General features: G+C 43.8%; 1 protein-coding gene across 1 annotated transcript in view; it reads right to left on the reverse strand.

The window, feature by feature from the left end:
* Positions 1-1,325: 1,325 nt before the first annotated feature.
* Positions 1,326-21,215, reverse strand: part of LOC100136506 (activin receptor type-2B) — a 62,301-nt gene continuing 42,411 nt past the window's right edge. Inside the window, exons 7-11 of the mRNA XM_014159620.3 lie at positions 16,122-16,270; positions 12,647-12,761; positions 9,787-9,925; positions 9,478-9,608; positions 1,326-9,328 (exon numbers count right to left, since the gene is read on the reverse strand). Coding sequence (XP_014015095.1) covers positions 9,134-9,328; positions 9,478-9,608; positions 9,787-9,925; positions 12,647-12,761; positions 16,122-16,270 — 729 coding nt within the window. The 3' untranslated portion in view covers positions 1,326-9,133. The remainder of the gene's footprint in view (positions 9,329-9,477; positions 9,609-9,786; positions 9,926-12,646; positions 12,762-16,121; positions 16,271-21,215) is intronic.

Here is a 21,215-nt window from a genome sequence, read left to right on the forward strand (position 1 = left end):
AGGGAGTACAAAAAAATGTATAATACAATGTCCTCTTTTGAACAGCTTTTCCAATTAGCCCTAATTAGAAGAGGGAGTGGTTACACAATTGATTGGACACTACAGTTGTCTCACCTTTTGAGGGAGCATGCAATTGGCTTGCTGACTGTAGGAATGTCCACCAGAGCTGTTCCCAGATAATTGAATGTTCATCTCTCTACCATAAGCCTCCTCCAATGCCATTTTAGAGAATTATTCAGTACATCCAACCCGTCTCACAACCGCAGGCCATGTGTATGGCGTCGTGTGGAGGAGCGGTTAGCTGATGTGAACAGAGTGCCCCATGGTGACAGTGGGGTTATGGTATGAGCAGGCATAAACTATGGGAAAAAAACACAATTGCATTTTATCCATGGCAATTTGACTGCACAGAGATACCATGATGAGATCCTGAGGCCCATTTTCGTGCCATTCATCCGCCGCCATCACCACGTTTCAGCATAACACACGGCTCCATGTCGCAAGGATCTGTACACAATTCCTGAAGCTGAAAATGCCCCAGTTCTTCCACAGCCAGCATACTCAACAGACATGTTATCCATTGAGCATGTTTTGGATGCTCTGGATCAACGTGTACGACAGCGTGTTCCAGTTCCCGACAATATCCAGCAACTTCGCACAGCCATTGAAAAGGAGCGGGACAACATTCCACAGGTCACAATCAACAGCCTGATCAACTCTATACAAAGGAGATGTGTCACGCTGCATGAGGCAAATGGAGGTCACACCAGATACTGATTTTCGGATCCACGCCCCTAACAATTTTAAGGTCTCTGTGACCAACCGATGAATAACTGTTCCCCAGTCATGTGACATCCATAGATTAGGGCCTAATGAATTTATTTCAAATGACTGATTTCCTTATGAAATTTAACTCAGTAAAATCTTAAATTGTTGCATTTATATTTTTGTTCAGTATTTTGTTACGCTACACCTCAAGCATGAACAAAAATTAAAATAAAATCACAAATGAGTCACTCAATTTGTGCTGTATGTTTCTTTGGGAATGAGGAGCCTTGGTGAGTTCACATGTGCAGTAATATTGTGTAAGTATCAGTAGTAGAGGCACTTAGCCCACTGGTTGTTCACTGCAGGTGGAGCATTTCACGGTTGAAGCAACAGTCAGTACACAGAATACACAAGAAAATGTATACACTAACTACAGTAAATTGCTCTGGATAAGTGTGTCTGTTAAATGAGAAGTAATGTAACAACTGTCGTCATGGACAACGAGGGCACATAAGAAAGTAGACGCAAGAAAGTAGACGCATGAAGCGGCAATCAAATGCTTTTTAAGTTTTTTTATTGTTTACTTTCATATACAAAAAGATAAAATTGAAATAATCTTTTCTAGTATTTTTTTCCTCTAACAGTCTGGGTTTATTCTGGGCAAATACTACATTCATACTGGTTTATTCTGGCACCAAGTGCAGGGGGGAAACAGCCACACCTCAACAACTAGGCAAATCTATTTCAAACTGAATACTGAGATCTAAAATGACCACAGTAAAAAATGAACAAGGATCCACTGCAAATTAAACAACTATGTTACAATGATCGTTCAAAAAAATTCCTCATCATTACAGCAATACAATGGATGTTGTATTTTTTCTGGGATTTTCATATATATGAAACTTTTAAACATGTTCTTCAATCCAAGAGGGGTTACAGCAACAAGCTCCACTCTCTGTATACATTTAGTCTTATACAGATCATTTTAGGATATTTATGTTAAAATCAGTAGTACAAGCCATCTCTGTTCTACAATTTAGCTACAATAGTGAAACATAACCTACAACATTTACATTTCACGAATCCTGGTATATAAACAACACTTTTAAATAAGACCCCTTGACAAAACAAGAACCCCCCCCTTCACCCTTGTTTTGGTGGGTCTTGGAAGAAAGACATTGTGAATCAGTCCTTGCAGTGGAATTGTTTTTCGGTTTTGTTTGGTTGAACATTTCCAATCAATGCAAGGAGCCACTGGCAAGCTCTTAGGAGGAAAAAACAAACATTCACCATTGACAATGTCTACCAACAGCAAATCCCACCTCTTTATAAAGGAGCGAAATAAAAACTGTCACTTTATGGAATAATGGGTTTTTAAAGCAAGCAAGCTATTCTCATCCAGAGGCTATAAAGAAGTTGTGGAAGTTTTTAGCAATTGGCAGAGTCAATAGTTCTCTCCAGCTCAGGAAGGTCTTAATATTTTAAGAGGATAAGTCGATTGCCCGGGCTCACAGCTCGCTGCTGCTGATTGACGCAAGACTTGAACCAACTGATCTCTGGGAAAACATGAGGTAATGTTCAGATAGCTTGAGCCACTGTCCATGCACAGTAAATAAGCAACGTAATAACACTTAAAGATGCTCAGAGAGTTGGGTAAAGTAAAAATAAGAAGACTCAAAGTGGGATTGATAACCAATCTTTGGGTACAATGGTAATTAGTGTTATGTTTTTTTGAGAGAGAGAGAGCTAGACAGGGCTAGAATGAAATCTCAGCCAACTGAATGTTTTAACAGCTTGAAAAAAATCCTCAGGTCAGTAACAATCACCAGAACCATTTTGTTTCAGTTCTGCCTGATGACAGAGTGAGCTGTCAAACCGCTATACACTAACAATTTCAGTTGGGGAAAGTAGCAGACAAAGCACTTAAACGCTTTCCCATACAATACAATTTCTTTGCTGTTGAAGAGAAGAAAAAAAAAGAGGTGCGATGCTCAGAAATGAAGAGGGTTTTCACATTGTCAAGGGGTGCATGATACATGTTACACCAGTACAAACGAGGTAACCTGTTGGCATGACGAAAGTGTACACCATTATTCTGTAGTATCGACGACTATCCAGCTAGCAACACTGTTTCACGTGAGGTCTGAGGTAATTGGTTCCTGAACAACCTGGATCTAAGACTGCATCCAGAATTACAGCTGGTCACTTAAGAGTTTTTACATTATATATATATATATATGAGAGAGAGAGAATTTTTTTGTCAGGTACTAATAACAAATAAACAAAGAGGGGCACCACAGTGGTTGCTTCAGCAACGACAACGAGGAAAATAAAGGCACAACAACATCAGAACACCACAGGTTTTCCGTCCGACGCTCCCAGATAGCAATGTTGCTGATATCACATGCTGTCTATATTCCAAAACTTCACCCTTGTCATCATGAACCACAATGTGAGTATTGGTAAGAATAGATTTGACCCGATATCCAATGCAGAGGAGGCTGGTGGGAGTAGATATAGGAGGACATGCTCATTGTAATGACTGGAATGGTACCAAACACATTAAACACATGGAAACAATGCATTTGAGACTCCGTTCAATTTATAAAAATTACAATGAGCCAATCCTCCTATAACTCCTCCCACCAGCCTCCTCTGATCCAATGCACGAAAGCTAAAATATTCATTTGGGAAGACCTGTGTTAAGTCCGGCTCCCATTGCATCTCATCCTGGCCCTAAGCTCTCAGATTTAAGACTCAACTAGAGAGACGGTAGAATCCTTAAAATGGCACCAGAGTAAAAAAACAGACAACGATGAAAAAAAAAACAGACTAATACTTGCCTTTCCCATCGTGGCTAAAACTTTAAAACCTCCGATTGGTATTGTATAACTCATAAGACTGACCAACAAAATAGAAAGAATTAAAACCTTAAGTTAACACTGCACAGCATATGTGATGCTCAGAGTGCATCAAGACCACTTTTTGGAAAGAAACAGATTTACAATTTGAATTCTAATAGCTCACTTTGCAGACCTTGCTCTCCCTCCTCATCAAATGCACCCACTTTACCACAAATGTGGTAAATATGTCCTAGCAGGTCAAATATAGGCCAAAAATGTCAGATGACTTTATCTAGCTTCTCAAATCAAAGTCAAAAGGGTCAAATGGGCAGATAAAGATTTTGTCTCTACTGTTACAAATGTTAACAGCAAAGTGAGACAACCTGGTCTCAGAGCATTTTGTATTATTCTGTATGTAAACCCAAGACATACATTTAGTATATGTTACGTTTCATATGGTACATTTGTGGATGTCCATTACCCACTTCATATGATCCGTTACGAATTTCAATTCGTATTATATGTAACGAATTTGCAAAACATATATGTTATGAATGCTGTCTAGATGGCTAACGTTAGCTAGATTAGTGGTTAGGGTTAAGTTTAGGAGTTAGGTTAAAGATTTAGGTGAATGGTTAGCTAAAAAGGTTGAAGTTAGAGGAAGGGTTAGCTAACATGTTAAGTAGTTGCAAAGTAGCTAAAAAGTAGTTACTTGAAAAGTTGCTAATTAGCTAAAATGATAATGTGAGATTAAAACTGGCAACCTTTGGGTTGCTAGGCATTCATATTACACGCCCACCCATCCTACTTTCATTGACTTATGTAACCATACCAAACGTAACATATCATACTCATTTGAGTGTCCATATTTACATTTACTATGTTAAAACTAGTTGATGAGACCAGGCTGAGAGAGAATTGGGACACATTACAACCCCCCCCAAAAAAAATATTCAAACAAAAATCATTTGGTTCCACCTCTTGCAGACTTAGGTGCAAGGGATTTGGCTACATGTTTCTCATGGTTAAAAGTCTGACTGAATAAAAGATGAAGGCCTATCAAAACTCAACGAACACTATGACCAAGACAATGACTGGGGATCAACAAACCAACCTTCCTCTTGACAACAAAGCGCAGTTTTCAACCAGACGTTTTGGTTGGTCACTAGCTCAAGGGCCTATTACAGTACCTATGAGGTCAGAAAGAATATGTAGAACTATTGCTGTAGATATTGCTTGCTACATTTTATATCCAAACTGGCAATTTCTTGATCCCGTTACATTTATAGCATTAATACAGTTAAAAACTGTTTTACAATAAGATTCTACATAAAACACTAACCTGATCATTTGACACAGACATAACCTTGATTTGCTAACAAGGCATTGAAATCAAACCAATAATAGCTCCGTCCTGGTTAATGATAAAATGGTGTGAAGTCTCAATCCAGAGAAAATAAAAAGTGCTATATGAGTGTGCTTCCTTATTATTGTTTTCTTGCTCTAACACAGGGAAAGAGGGGCTCCTTGAAAAGTAGTCTCTTTACAGACCCAAATACTTGTTAAAGTTCTCTAACCACAAAAGCTTAAAATGACGCTAGCTATGGTTCCACTTATTCAAAGCAACAGGGATCGCAGAAATCCGCAGGCCCACGGCAAACACTGGGGTTCATGATGACAAGAGTTTGAAGTCATGAGTCTCTCCATGAGTGCAACTAAAACACACTGAAACCCTCTGCTTACACACACACGTGTAACGCTGCTGAGAGATGTCAAACCTTAAAACGTATGGCACAGTGAACAATAACTTATAACAATAGCTCTCCTCTGTAAGGTGTAGGATTAAGGAGCTGAGGCCGCCGCGCTGCCTCTTATTAGTCAATGTGTGATGAGATGATGGGGATGAGAATCAAGGGACAATAACCCCCACACCTCCCAAATCAAACATTAATCAAGAAAATATTATTTTATGCTTTAAAAAGTTAGAATGCTATAAAATCGAGAGAAACAAATTTGGAGACACGCTGCTTTGTATAAGGAAATTCAATGGTATCTCTTGGTACTCATTTAGTCTTTTCCGTATAAATGCTTTCTTTTTTCATCACGGAATGGGATAAGTCATTAAATACATTTGAAAAGCAATGACAAACCCAAGGTACACTATATAGGCAGAAGTATGTGGACACCCCTTCAAAACCCGTTGCTGACAGGTGTAGAAAATCGAGCACTCAGCCATGCAATCTCTATAAAGAAACATTGGCAGTAGAATGGCCTTACTGAAGTGCTCAGTGACTTTTAACCGTGGCACAACTCAGTTCATCAAATTTCTTCCCTACTAATGTGAAGTCGAAACGTCTAGGAGCAACAATGGCTCAACCGCGAAGTGGTAGGCCACACAAGTTCACAGAATGGGACCACCGAGTGCGTAAAAATAGTCTGTCCTTGGTTGCAACACTCACTACCGAGCTCCAAACTACCTCCGGAAGCAACATAAGCACAATAGCTGTTTGTCAGAAGTTTCATGAAATGGGTTTCCACGGCCGAGCAGCCGCACACAAGCCTAAGATCACCATACATAATGCCAAGTGTCGGTTGGAGTGGTGTAAAGCTTGACGTAAATGGACTCTGGAGCAGTGGAAACGCATTTTTTGGAGTGATAAATCACGCTTCACTATCTGGCAGTCCAACGGACGAATTTGGGTTTGGCGAATGCCAGGAGAACGCTACCTGCCCGAATGCATAGTACCAACTGTTAAGTTTGGAGGAGGAATAATGGTCTGGGGCTGTTTTTCATGGTTCGGGCTAGGCCCTTCAGTTCCAGTGAAGGGAAATCTTAACGCTACAGCATACAATGACATTCTAGACGATTCTGTGCTTCCAACTTTGTGGCAACAGTTTGGGTAGGCCCTTTCCTGTTTCAGCATGACAATGCCTGCAAGCACAAAGCAAGGTCTATACAGAAATGGTTTGTTGAGATCGCTGTGGAAGAACTTGACTGGCGTGCACAGAGCCTTGACCTCAACTATGTCGAACACCTTTGGGATGAATTGGAAAACCGACCTCACCAATGCTCTTGTGGCTGAATGGAAGCAAGTCCCCACATCAATGTTCCAAAATCTAGTTGAAAGCCTTCCCAGAAGAGTGGAGACTGTTATAGCAGCAAGGTGGGGACCAACTCCCTATTAATGCCCATAATTTTGGAATGAGATGTTTGACGAGCAGATGTCCACATACTTTTGGCCATATAGCGTATATCGTGGGGTATGCAAAAATATTACAGGTCAGACACGATGATGGTGGTGGGTGGATATTCGATTTTTGGGAGGAAAAACCAAATACAGGTTCAATGTCCCTTTAGGTAACGGAGAGGAAAAGACAAGTTGGGAAAAGTCAGCAGAAATTATGAATAATGCTCAGGTGTCATACTGTATATAGGTAGAATTCTACAACTGTATACAGCTATTTACAAGATTTTCTTTCATTTATACAACATGACATGGTACCACTTCTTTAAATGATTTTGGACATTTTATCTTCCAAAATTCCTTAATCACAAAAGCCCCCCTCCCACCCCCCCCCCCCCCAAAAAAAATAAATCACATTAAAACATACATACTACAAGTCAACACAACTAACAAAATATATAACAACTCATATACACTGAAAGATCTGAGGTATTTCTGGTTTGAGGTGGTCTGTGGTTCATGAACAATATATATATTTTTTTGAGTTTTAGTTTTCTGTTCTATTTTTACTAGATTTTATTGTTTGTGTTGTTCTCTTTCACATCGGAAGCCTTGTCATCCCTACCAACGTACTTTTGCTCTTGTATGCACATTTAGTTAAATCTACTGAGATTTGTATGTGTAATGCACAGGGGGGGAAAAAAATGGAACACAGAAATATATTCATCTTTGAGTTGAAACAGCAGCATTGTAGACATTCACTGTTACATTATGGCATACGGAAATGTTGCGTGTCACTTTTCAGACAAAAAAAAGGTTCCTTTTTTTCTCTCTTCTAATGAACGAGAACATGTAACCAATCTGAATGAAGTGAAGTTTAAAATTGGTTGTTACGCTTGGTGCCCTGTCGAAAACCTTTCTACAATGCAGGACCTACCCGGTCAAAACTCAGAGTTTGGTCCCTGTGAGAAAGAGGTAAATAACGAAGGTACCAGGCAGTGACGCTTCAACTGTACTCCGCCCTCCCTCTCGACACTAGTGAAGGATATAGGCTTTTGCTGAGGCCTAAGATGGGCCTTCTGTGGATAGAGTCTAGGTCCTTAGCTCCCAATGTCCAATACACTCACTGAAACAAAATAAGAAATGACAGAAAAAAAGAAAAAAAGGGAAACGTTTAACTCATCTTCAGCTGTTTACGGCTGAAACTTTCTTTTCATGGTCTAAATTTCCATCCCTCTCCGCTACACATTCAGTCACTCTCACTGCACAAATAGTCACAAGCAAACACACACGCATTCATTCTCACACCCGAAACGCATACAAATCTTCACCATGGTCATGCACCTATTGTTGTTTTTGTAGTTTGTTTGGGCACCTTCAATGTTTAGACCATTTTGATCTCAGCTAAAAAGGTTTGAACCATGTCAGAAAAGCCCCTCTCACCAAAGTCTGCCCCCACTCTACCCATCAAAGGCTCTCGCTCTACTTTACGGGACGCATTGCGATATCACCTTAAATCATCATCTCCTGCCCCCTTGAGACTGGTTACCTGAGAAGTAGCTCCGTACCAAACAAAATGCACTATCCAGATGCTCTGGGAAGCAAGCCATTTTCTTTTGAACTTTTCAACATCCACTGATTAATATGCTATCGTCAACCCCATTCAGTCACCAGTATGAACAAAGCAAAATCCAAATTGAAACGAGTCCAGTTGCCTTCCACTTTTCCCTGTGTTCTAGAGACACCCGTTAGTTCCGAAGGTTTGTATAGCACGCTGTCGGAAAAGGAAAAGTTTTCTGAAAACTAAAATCCCTTGAGGAAGGTTAGTTGTGTGTAAGTCTTAATGTTCATATAAGGTTTTTGCAGCATTGATGTATTGTCCAACATGGTAGATGGTTGCTTAGTTGGTTGGTTTTGTCACAGGCAATCCTGTCCAGAAGACAGAAAGAGGAATAAACTAAACCCAAAGAAACGGCTGAGAGCTGAAAACGATTGAGGTACCTGCACCTTGTCAGCATTCATTAGTCGGCACCTGAATGCACTTTTGAGATGTCAATTTCTTTTTTTTTTGTAATTCTTTTTTTCTTGTCCTCTCTTGATAAAAACACAGTAGAGAAGAAGTGTGCTGGTAATATTGATCCGATTGGAAAGAAAATAACAATAATAATAATACATTTAAAAAAAGATGTCAGGATAAAACAGCAGCTGCATTCATGTTTTTTTTTCTTCTGAGATCGGCTGAAGCTGAAGAAGAACAAGACAAGGCTGTTTTGTTTGCTTGCATGTTGTCGCTCTGCGTTGGGTGGGTGGGTGTTGGTAGGGTGAGGTTGGGGCTCAGATACTGGACTCTTTGGGTGGCAAGTCCACGTTGGTGACAGAGGTCACCATGGAGACCAAGCAGTCTGAGGTAGGGGGGCTGGTCAGCCGGCGGATCTGCGAGATGCGCTCCTCCACGCAGCCGGCCGAAAGCCGCGCCTCGGCGTCATGGTCCCAGCACTCCTCTATTGTCTCACACATCGACTCTAGGCCCTGCGAGACACATCAGTTAGGACAGGAACATCATGTTGCAGGCCTGGGTGACATATTGTGGGAAATGGGAATCAAAACTGTACTGCTGTAAGGACATCCCAGTATTGACCCCCTGCTCTCTGCGTTGGAGACAAAGCGAAAATACTCACAGCGTGTTTGAGCCAGCAGTCCTTGAAGACCGGCCTCATCTTTTTGTGGACCACCACATCCTGTAAGTCCTCCAGGGACGGGTGCTGGCCGATCTCCTCCTCAAACGGCAGCATGTACTCATCCACTGGGCCTGACCATACAACACAACATCTTAGCATGGAACCCCACAAGCGATCAACATTCATGTGTACTCATTTGTCAATTACACTGCATTAAAAGTTCTCAGCCTGATTCTAATGTGGTATGATTGACGATAAATCAGCAAGTATGATCCTGTGTGTGCGTTTGGGTGTTAGTGTGTGACTCACCGTCGGCCGCCTTGCAGCGCGACACCAGCTCCCACAGCACCAGGCCCATGGAGTACATGTCTATCCTGAGGAAGGCATCCCGCTGAAAGTTAATGGCCCCTTCCAGGACCTCCGGCGCCATGTAGCGCCTGGTACCCACCTGCACGACAGACAAGACACTGTCAGACTAGGTCCCCTACACGCTCTCACACACTTCCTTTTCAATGTTGCGCGAGTACATGAGCTAGCTTTAAAACAGTGTCTCCATTATGTTTTTTGTTCATAAACTCAGCACAAAAGAAACATCCCTTTTTCAGGATCCTGTCTTTCAAAGATAAATTCATAAAAATCCAAATAACTTCACAGATCTTCATTGTAAAGGGTTTATACACTGTTTCACCATGCTTGTTCAATGAACCATAAACAATTAATGAACATGCACCTGTGGAACGGTCGTTAAGACACTAACAGCTTACAGACGGTAGGCAATTAAGGTCACAGTTATGAAAACTTAGGACACTAAAGAGGCCTTTCTACTGACTGAAAAACACCCAGGGTCGCTCAGGGTCCCTGCTCATCTGTGTGAACGTGCCTTAGGTATGCTGCAAGGAGGCATGAGGACTGCAGATGTGGCCAGGGTAATAAATTGCAATGTCTGTACTGTGAGACGCCTAAGACAGCACTACAGGGAGACAGGACGGACAGCTGATCGTCCTCGCAGTGGCAGACCACGTGCAACAATACCTGCACAGGATCGGTACATTCGTACATCACACCTGCGGGACAGGCACAGGATGGCAACAACAACTGCCCAAGTTACACCAGGAACGCACAATCCCTCCATCAGTGCTCAGACTGTCCGCAATAGGCTGAGAGAGGCTGGACTGAGGGCTTGTAGGCCTGTTGTAAGGCAGGTCCTCACCAGACATCACCGGCAACAACATCGCCTATGGGTACAAACCCACCGTCGTTGGACCAGACAGGACTGGCAAAAAGTGCTCTTCACTGACGAGTCACAGTTTTGTCTCACCAGGGGTGATGGTCGGATTCGCGTTTATCGACAAAGGAATGAGCGTTACACCGAGGCCTGTACTCTGGAGCGGGATCGATTTGGAGGTGGAGGGTCCGTCATGGTTTAGGGCGGTGTGTCACAGCATCATCGGACTGAGCTTATTGTCATTGCAGGCAATCTCAAAGCTGTGCGCATTGAGGGAAGACATCTTCCTCCCTCATGTGGTACCCTTCCTGCAGGCTCATCCTGACATGACACTCCAGCATGACAATGCCACCAGCCATACTGCTCGTTCTGTGCGTGATTTCCTGCAAGACAAGAATGTCAGTGTTCTACCGTGGCCAGCGAAGAGGCCAGATCTCAATCCCATTGAGCACGTCTGGGACCTGTTGGATCAGAGGGTGAGGGCTAGGGCCATTCCCCCCAGAAATGTCAGGAAACTTGCAAGTGCCTTGGTGGAAGAGTGGGGTAACATCTCACAGCAAGAACTGGCAAATCTGGTGTAGTCCATGAGGAGGAGATGCACTGCAGTACTTAATGCAGCTGGTGGCCACACCAGATACTGACTGTTACTTTTGAATAATGTGTCCCTTTGTTCAGGGACACATTATTCAATTTCTGTTAGTCACATGTCTGTGGAACTTGTACAGTTTGTCTCAGTTGTTGAATCTTGTTATGTTCATACAAATATTTACACATGTTAAGTTTGCTGAAAGGAGGTTTCTTTTTTTCTGAGTTTAGTTAGTACAATCTTTAAAGCAGTGTCTCCATGATGTTCTTTGTTCATAGTTAGTATGATCTTTAAAGCAGTGTCTCCATGATGTTCTTTGTTCATAGTTCGTACAATCTTTAAAGCAGTGTCTCCATGATGTTCTTTGTTCATAGTTAGTATGATCTTTAAAGCAGTGTCTCCATGATGTTCTTTGTTCATAGTTAGTATGATCTTTAAAGCAGTGTCTCCATGATGTTCTTTGTTCATAGTTCGTACAATCTTTAAAGCAGTGTCTCCATGATGTTCTTTGTTCATAGTTCGTACAATCTTTAAAGCAGTGTCTCCATGATGGTCTTTGTTCATAGTTAGTATGATCTTTAAAGCAGTGTCTCCATGATGTTCTTTGTTCATAGTTAGTATGATCTTTAAAGCAGTGTCTCCATGATGTTCTTTGTTCATAGTTCGTACAATCTTTAAAGCAGTGTCTCCATGATGGTCTTTGTTCATAGTTAGTATGATCTTTAAAGCAGTGTCTCCATGATGTTCTTTGTTCATAGTTAGTATGATCTTTAAAGCAGTGTCTCCATGATGTTCTTTGTTCATAGATAGTATGATCTTTAAAGCAGTGTCTCCATGATGGTCTTTGTTCATAGTTAGTATGATCTTTAAAGCAGTGTCTCCATGATGTTCTTTGTTCATAGTTAGTATGATCTTTAAAGCAGTGTCTCCATGATGTTCTTTGTTCATAGTTAGTATGATCTTTAAAGCAGTGTCTCCATGATGTTCTTTGTTCATAGTTAGTATGATCTTTAAAGCAGTGTCTCCATGATGGTCTTTGTTCATAGTTAGTATGATCTTTAAAGCAGTGTCTCCATGATGGTCTTTGTTCATAGTTAGTACGATCTTTAAAGCAGTGTCTCCATGATGGTCTTTGTTCATAGTTAGTACGATCTTTAAAGCAGTGTCTCCATGATGTTCTTTGTTCATAGTTAGTATTATCTTTAAAGCAGTGTCTCCATGATGGTCTTTGTTCATAGATAGTACGATCGATTTACTTGTCAGAAATATCTCCCTGATTCCTGTTTACGGATGAAAAGTAGTTAACTAAAATCGGGAACGGGGCGCCATATGGGACGGACTGATGGTGACACACTCACCTGGCCATGAGTGTCCCCTGGGGGCTTGCCCGGCTCGAACCGCACCGCCAGCCCAAAGTCTCCGATGATGGCCGTCAGGTCCGTCCGCAGCATCACGTTCTTACTCTTAAAGTCCCTGGAGGGGAGAAGGAAAAGAGGAGGGGGGGGGGGGGGGGTCAGTGATGGTGTAGAGCAGGGCTATTGAAGTACACGGCAGCAGGGCTATTGAAGTGCACGGCAGCAGGGCTATTGAAGTGCACGGCAGCAGGGCTATTGAAGGGCACGGCAGCAGGGCTATTGAAGGGCACGGCAGCAGGGCTATTGAAGGGCACGGCAGCAGGGCTATTGAAGGGCACGGCAGCAGGGCTATTGAACGGCACGGCAGCAGGGCTATTGAACGGCACGGCAGCAGGGCTATTGAAGGACACGGCAGCAGGGCTATTGAAGGACACGGCAGCAGGGCTATTGAAGGACACGGCAGCAGGGCTATTGAAGGACACGGCAGCAGGGCTATTGAAGGACACGGCAGCAGGGCTATTGAAGGACACGGCAGCAGGGCTATTGAAGGACACGGCAGCAGGGCTATTGAAGGACACGGCAGCAGGGCTATTGAAGGACACGGCAGCAGGGCTATTGAAGGGCACGGCAGCAGGGCTATTGAACGGCACGGCAGCAGGGCTATTGAACGGCACGGCAGCAGGGCTATTGAACGGCACGGCAGCAGGGCTATTGAACGGCACGGCAGCAGGGCTATTGAGCGGCACGGCAGCAGGGCTATTGAGCGGCACGGCAGCAGGGCTATTGAGCGGCACGGCAGCAGGGCTATTGAGCGGCACGGCAGCAGGGCTATTGAACGGCACGGCAGCAGGGCTATTGAACGGCACGGCAGCAGGGCTATTGAAGTACACGGCAGCAGGGCTATTGAAGTGCACGGCAGCAGGGCTATTGAAGGGCACGGCAGCAGGGCTATTGAAGGGCACGGCAGCAGGGCTATTGAAGGGCACGGCAGCAGGGCTATTGAACGGCACGGCAGCAGGGCTATTGAACGGCACGGCAGCAGGGCTATTGAACGGCACGGCAGCAGGGCTATTGAACGGCACGGCAGCAGGGCTATTGAACGGCACGGCAGCAGGGCTATTGAACGGCACGGCAGCAGGGCTATTGAACGGCACGGCAGCAGGGCTATTGAACGGCACGGCAGCAGGGCTATTGAAGGACACGGCAGCAGCGCTATTGAAGGACACGGCAGCAGGGCTATTGAAGGACACGGCAGCAGGGCTATTGAAGGACACGGCAGCAGGGCTATTGAAGGACACGGCAGCAGGGCTATTGAAGGACACGGCAGCAGGGCTATTGAAGGACACGGCAGCAGGGCTATTGAAGGACACGGCAGCAGGGCTATTGAAGGACACGGCAGCAGGGCTATTGAACGGCACGGCAGCAGGGCTATTGAAGGGCACGGCAGCAGGGCTATTGAAGGACACGGCAGCAGGGCTATTGAACGGCACGGCAGCAGGGCTATTGAACGGCACGGCAGCAGGGCTATTTAACGGCACGGCAGCAGGGCTATTTAACGGCACGGCAGCAGGGCTATTTAACGGCACGGCAGCAGGGCTATTGAACGACACGGCAGCAGCGCTATTGAAGGACACGGCAGCAGGGCTATTGAAGGACACGGCAGCAGGGCTATTGAAGGACACGGCAGCAGGGCTATTGAAGGACACGGCAGCAGGGCTATTGAAGGACACGGCAGCAGGGCTATTGAAGGACACGGCAGCAGGGCTATTGAAGGACACGGCAGCAGGGCTATTGAAGGACACGGCAGCAGGGCTATTGAAGGACACGGCAGCAGGGCTATTGAAGGACACGGCAGCAGGGCTATTGAACGGCACGGCAGCAGGGCTATTGAACGCACGGCAGCAGGGCTATTTAACGGCACGGCAGCAGGGCTATTTAACGGCACGGCAGCAGGGCTATTTAACGGCACGGCAGCAGGGCTATTTAACGGCACGGCAGCAGGGCTATTGAACGGCACGGCAGCAGGGCTATTGAGCGGCACGGCAGCAGGGCTATTGAACGGCACGGCAGCAGGGCTATTGAAGTACACGGCAGCAGGGCTATTGAAGTACACGGCAGCAGGGCTATTGAAGTACACGGCAGCAGGGCTATTGAAGGGCACGGCAGCAGGGCTATTGAACGGCACGGCAGCAGGGCTATTGAACGGCACGGCAGCAGGGCTATTGAACGGCACGGCAGCAGGGCTATTGAACGGCACGGCAGCAGGGCTATTGAACGGCACGGCAGCAGGGCTATTGAACGGCACGGCAGCAGGGCTATTTAATGGCAAAAGAAAAGCGTTTTCTTATCAGACAAGTTCAGGTAATACCTCCCCATTTCAAAACGTTGCCTGCCTACTGAACCAGAGCCTGGTTTTCTTTTCTACCAGTTCAATTAACGTCAGTGATTGGCCTGAGAGTTTCCTTCCCTGGTGTCCAAGGTCTGAAAAGGACCATATAGTATTTCATTGAATAACCCTGGCTTAGAGAGATAGGATTGGCCCCACAACTGGTTTGGGATCAGTTGGCCCTTTGTCATGATCCGTCTTATCATGAACTACACACAAATAAAGAAGACCCGCTGCCCACAGAGAACGGTCCTGTCTAGACTTATGGCACAGTTTAATCAGAACAGAGACCTGCTGCCCGCAGAGAAAGGTCCTGTCTAGACTTATGGCACAGTTTAATCAGAACAGAGACCTGCTGCCCGCAGAGAAAGGTCCTGTCTAGACTTATGGCACAGTTTAATCAGAACAGAAAGACCCGCTGCCCGCAGAGAAAGGTCCTGTCTAGAATTATGGCACAGTTTGATCAGAACTGAGAAACCCGCTGCCCACAGAGAACAGTCCTGTCTAGACTTATGGCACAGTTTGATCAGAACTGAGAAACCCGCTGCCCACAGACAGAGAAAGGTCCTGTCTAGACTCATGGCACAGTTTAATCAGAACAGAGAAACCCGCTGCCCACAGAGAAAGGTCCTGTCTAGACTCAAGGCACAGTTTTATCAGAACAGAAAGACCCGCTGCCCACAGAGAAAGGTCCTGTCTAGACTCATGGCACAGTTTAATCAGAACAGAAAGACCCGCTGCCCACAGAGAAAGGTCCTTTCTAGACTCATGGCACAGTTTAATCAGAACTGAATTGAAGTGTTTTTCTAATGGCATAAAGTGTAAACGATTTTGATTTCCTTCAGTCAAATACAATTGCAGTTAAGAGGTTTGAGTGCTGTTAAAAGAACAGATACCCTCAAGGATGGATCCCTCCGGATTGTAGAATGACGACACTTGGGCCCGCAGAGTGAACAAAAATGTAGCATAATCATTTCTACGGTATAGGATTACCTTAACTTACCAGATAGGTCAATGAGAAAACAGAAATGCTGCTCGAACCAGACCCCAAGTCTAATGTCTCGCATTCTTCTCACACAAACCAGTCCTTACCTGTGAGCGATGGCCGGTTTGGGTCCCTCTCCTTTGTAGCGAGGAACGTCCTCATGCAGGTAGGCCAGCCCGCAGGCCATGGTCTCAGAGATGTGACACAGCTCAGTCCAGCTGATCGCGTTCCCCTTCAGATAGTCTGTCAGGGAGCCCTGGAGTATACACACAGGCAGACATACACAGAACAAGAGAGAAAGAGCGAGAGAGAGCGAAAGAGAAAGGATGAGCGAGAGAGAGAAAAAGAGAAAGTGAGAAGTGGAGCTGTTAACAACAAGATAAAGTAAGACATTCCGAGAGCACACTAAATAACTTTTCAATGATTGAACTGGGGAAAATATAAGTGTATTTGACCGCAGAGACAGGGTTGCTATCATTCATACATAGTTTATTGTCCAAGATCAATGAAGGCCAGCCACTGAGGTCTGTCAAATCGAGTGCTATTAAACTGTAGCAAAACAACTTTCGCGGAATTGAAAATTCAACAGCGAGGAAAATAAAAAGGCAATACCTCGGATAGGGATGGGCACAGTTATTTGAATATCCAAACCAAAAAAAGTCACGGGGTCTAAACACTTTCCGAAGGCATTGTGTGTATATACAGTACCAGTGAAAAGCTTAGACACCACTACTCATTCCAGGATTTATTTTATATTTTTACTATTTTCTACATAGTAGAATAGAAGTGAAGACATCGAAACTATGACATAAAACATATGGAATTATGAAGTAACCAAAAAGTGTTAAAAAAATCTAAATATATTTTATATTTGAGATTCTTCAAAGTAGCCACCCTTTGCCTTGATAACAGCTTTGCACACTCTTGGGATTCTCTCAACCAGCTTCATCAGGTTGTCACCTGGAATGCATTTAAATGAACAGGTGTGCCTTGTTAAAAGTTAATTTTCTTTCCTTCTTAATGTATTTGAGACAATCAGTTGTGTTGCGACAAGGTAGGGGTGGTATACAGAAGATAGCCCTATTTGTTAAAAGACCAAGTCCAAATTATGGCAAGAACAGCTCAAATAAGCAAAGAGAAACGACAGGCCTTCATTACTTTAAGACATGAAGGTCAGTCAATGCGGAATATTTCAAGGACTTTGAACGTTTCTTCAAGTGCAGTCGCAAAAACCCATCAAGCGCTATGATGAAACTGTCTCTCATGAGGACTGCCACAAGAAGACCCAGAGTTGCCTCTGTTACCTCTAATGAATTTATCCTCTGCACCAGACTCAGAAATTGAAGCCCAAATAAATGCTTCACAGAGTTCAAGTAACAGAAACATCTCAACATCAACTGTTCAGAGGAGACTGCATGAATCAGGCCTTCATGGTCGAATTGCTGCAAAGAAACCACTACTAAAGGACACCGTTAAGAAGTAGAGACTTGCTTGGGCCAAGAAACACAAGCAATGGACATTAGATCTGTCCTTTGGTCTGATGAGTCCAAATTTGAGATTTTTGGTTCAAACCGCCCCGTCTTTGTGAGACGCAGAGTAGGTGAACAGATGATCTCCGCACGTGTGGTTCCCATCATGAAGCATGGAGGAGGTGGTGTGATGGTGTGGGGGTGCTTTGCTGGTGACACTGTCTGATTTATTTAGAATTCGAGGCACACTTAACCTGTTAGGGCTAGGGGGCAGTATTGACACGGCTGGATAAAAAAAACATACCCGATTTAATCTGGTTACCACTCCTACCCAGTAACTAGAATATGCATATACTTATTACATATGGATAGAAAACACCCTAAATTTTCTAAAACTGTTTGAATGGTGTCTGTGAGTATAACAGAACTCATTTGGCAGGCAAAACCCTGAGACATTTTCTGACAGGAAGTGGATACCTGATGTGTTGTATTACCTTTAAACCTATCCCATTGAAAAACACAGGGGCTGAGGAATATTTTGGCACTTCCTATTGCTTCCGCTAGATGTCACCAGCCTTTACAAAGTGTTTTGAGTCTTCTGGAGGGAGATCTGACCGAACAAGAGCCATGGAACGATGATGGCCCATTAGACACCTGGCGCGCGAGTTCATGTTGGGTACCCTCGTTCCAATACGTTATAAAAGAGTATGCATTCGTCCACCTTGAATATTATTCATGTTCTGGTTAAAAAAGGCCCTAATGATTTATGCTATATAACGTTTGACATGTTTGAACGAACGTAAATATATTTTTTCCCCTCGTTCATGACGAGAAGTCCGGCTGGCTTAGATCATGTGCTAACAAGACGGAGATTTTTGGACATAAATGATGAGCTTTTTTGAACAAAACTACATTCGTTATGGACCTGTGATACCTGGAAGTGACATCTGATGAAGAGAATCAAAGGTAATGGATTATTTACATAGTATTTTCGATTTTAGATCTCCCCAACATGACGTCTAGTCTGTATCGCAACACGTATTTTTCTGGGCGCAGTGCTCAGATTATTGCAAAGTGTGATTTCCCAGTAAGGTTATTTTTAAATCTGGCAAGTTGATTGCGTTCAAGAGATGTAAATCTATAATTCTTTAAATGACAATATAATATTTTACCAATGTTTTCTAATTTTTATTATTTAATTTGTGACGCTGACTTGACTGCCGGTTATTGGAGGGAAACGATTTTCATTTTAGCTGGTTTTATGGTTTTGGTGACCCTGTCTTTGAATTGACAAAACATTACACACAACTCTTGTAAATGTACTGTCCTAACATACTCTAAATTTATGCTTTCGCCGTAAAACCTTTTTGAAATCGTAAAACGTGGTTAGATTAAGGAGATGTTTATCTTTCAAAGGGTGTAAAATAGTTGTATGTTTGAAAAATTTGAATTTTGACATTTATTTGGATTCAAATTTGCCGCTCTTGAAATGCACCTGCTGTTGATGGAGTGCACCACGGGTGGGACGCTTGCGTCCCACCTAGCCCATAGAGGTTAACCAGCATGGCTACTACAGCATTCTGCAGCGATACGCCATCCCATCTGGATGCGCTTCGTGGGACTATCATTTGTTTTTCAACAGGACAATGACCCAAAACACACCTCCAGGCTGTGTAAGGGCTATTTGACCAAGAAGGAGAGTGATGGAGTGCTGCTTCAGATAACCTGGCCTTCACAATCACCTGACCTCAACCCAATTGAGATGGATTTTGATGAGTTGGACCACAGAGTGAAGGAAAAGCAGCCAACAAGTGCTCAGCATATGTGGGAACTCCTTCAAGACTGTTGGAAAAGCATTCCAGGTGAAGCTGGTTGAGAGAATGCCAAAAGTGTGCAAATCTGTCAAGGCAAAGGGTGGCTACTTTGAAGAATCTCAAAAATATTTTGATTCGTTTAACAATTTTTCAGTTACTACATGATTCCATATGTGTTATTTCATAGTTTTGATGTACTCACCATTATTCTACAACGTAGAAAAAAGTAATGATATAGAAAAACCCTTGAATGAGTAGGTTCTCAAAACTTTTGACCGGTAGAGTGACTGTGGTTTATATAAATTCATCAAAAAAATAAACGTCCCTTTTTCAGGACCGTGTCTTTAAAAGATCATTTGTAAAAATCCAAATAACTTCACAGATCTTCATTGTAAAGGGTTTAAACACTGTTTCCCATGCTTGTTCCATGAACCATAAACAATTCATGAACATACACCTGTGGAACGGTCATTAAGACACTAACAGCTTACAGACGGTAGGCAATTAAGGTCACAGTTATGAAAACTTAGGACACTAAAGAGGCCTTTCTACTGACTCTGAAAAACACCAAAAGAAAGATGCCCAGGGTCCCTGCTCATCTGTGTGAACGTGCCTTAGTTATGCTGCAAGGAGGCATGAGGACTGCAGATGTGGCCAGTGCAATAAATTGCAACGTCCGTACTGTGAGACGCCTAAGATAGCGCTACAGGGAGACAGGACGGACAGCTGATCGTCCTCGCAGTGGCAGACCACATGTAACAACACCTGCACAGGACCGGTACACCTGCGGGACAGGTACAGGATGGCAACAACAACTGCCCGAGTTACACCAGGAATGCACAATCCCTCCATCAGTGCTCAGACTGTCTGCAATAGGCTGAGAGAGGCTGGACTGAGGGCTTGTAGGCCTGTTATAAGGCAGATCCTCACTAGACATCACCGGCAACAACGTCACCCATGGGCACAAACCCACCGTCGCTGGACCAGACAGGACTGGCAAAAAGTGCTCTTCACTGACAAGTCACAGTTTTGTCTCACCGGGGGTGATGGTCGGATTCGCGTTTATCGTCAAAGGAATGAGCGTTACACTGAGGTCTGTACTCTGGAGCGGGATCGATTTGGAGGTGGAGGGTCCGTCATGGTCTGGGGTGGTGTGTCACGCATCATCGGACTGAGCTTGTCGTCATTGCCTGCAATCTCAATGCTGTGCGTTACAGGGAACTGGTGCAGTCCATGAGGAGGAGATGCACTGCAGTACTTAATGCAGCTGGTGGCCACACCAGATACTGACTGTTACTTTGAATTTTGACCGCCCCTTTGTTCAGTGACACATTATTCCATTTCTGTTAGTCACATGTCTGTGGAACTTGTTCAGTTTATGTCTCAGTTGTTGAATCTTGTTATGTTCATACAAATATTTACACGTGTTCATTTTCTGAAAATAAACACAGTTGACAGTCAGAGGACGTTTCTTTTTTTGCTGAGATATATACATACATACATACATACATACATACATACATACATACATACATACATACATACATACATACATACATACATACATACATACCTATTTTAATGGTAAGGCTTTGTCTAAAATGTGACATTGCTACATACTAGGATACACCATGACATTCAACATTTTTATAAAACAGTTTTGTTTTTCTGAGTGCGCCCGATAAAAAGCAGTGTCCGGTAACCTACACACGTTTCATGCCTGTAGCTTGTTGTTATAGTCGGTCAATGACAGCGGCGCTACAGTCAGAGGCTACATGTGTAGAAAGTGAAGTAGACAAGGACAGGGAGCGCAGCAAAATAGACACAATTAGCCTTGTTAGCTAGCTAGCTAGCTGGCCAGCTTAGCTGGCTAGTGTAGCTAGATAGCTTCTTTATATCGATTTGATGCAGTCAAGCC

This window comes from Salmo salar, chromosome 19 (genome assembly GCF_965601325.2).
Source record: "Salmo salar chromosome 19, fSalSal1, whole genome shotgun sequence".
Lineage (NCBI taxonomy): Eukaryota > Metazoa > Chordata > Actinopteri > Salmoniformes > Salmonidae > Salmo > Salmo salar.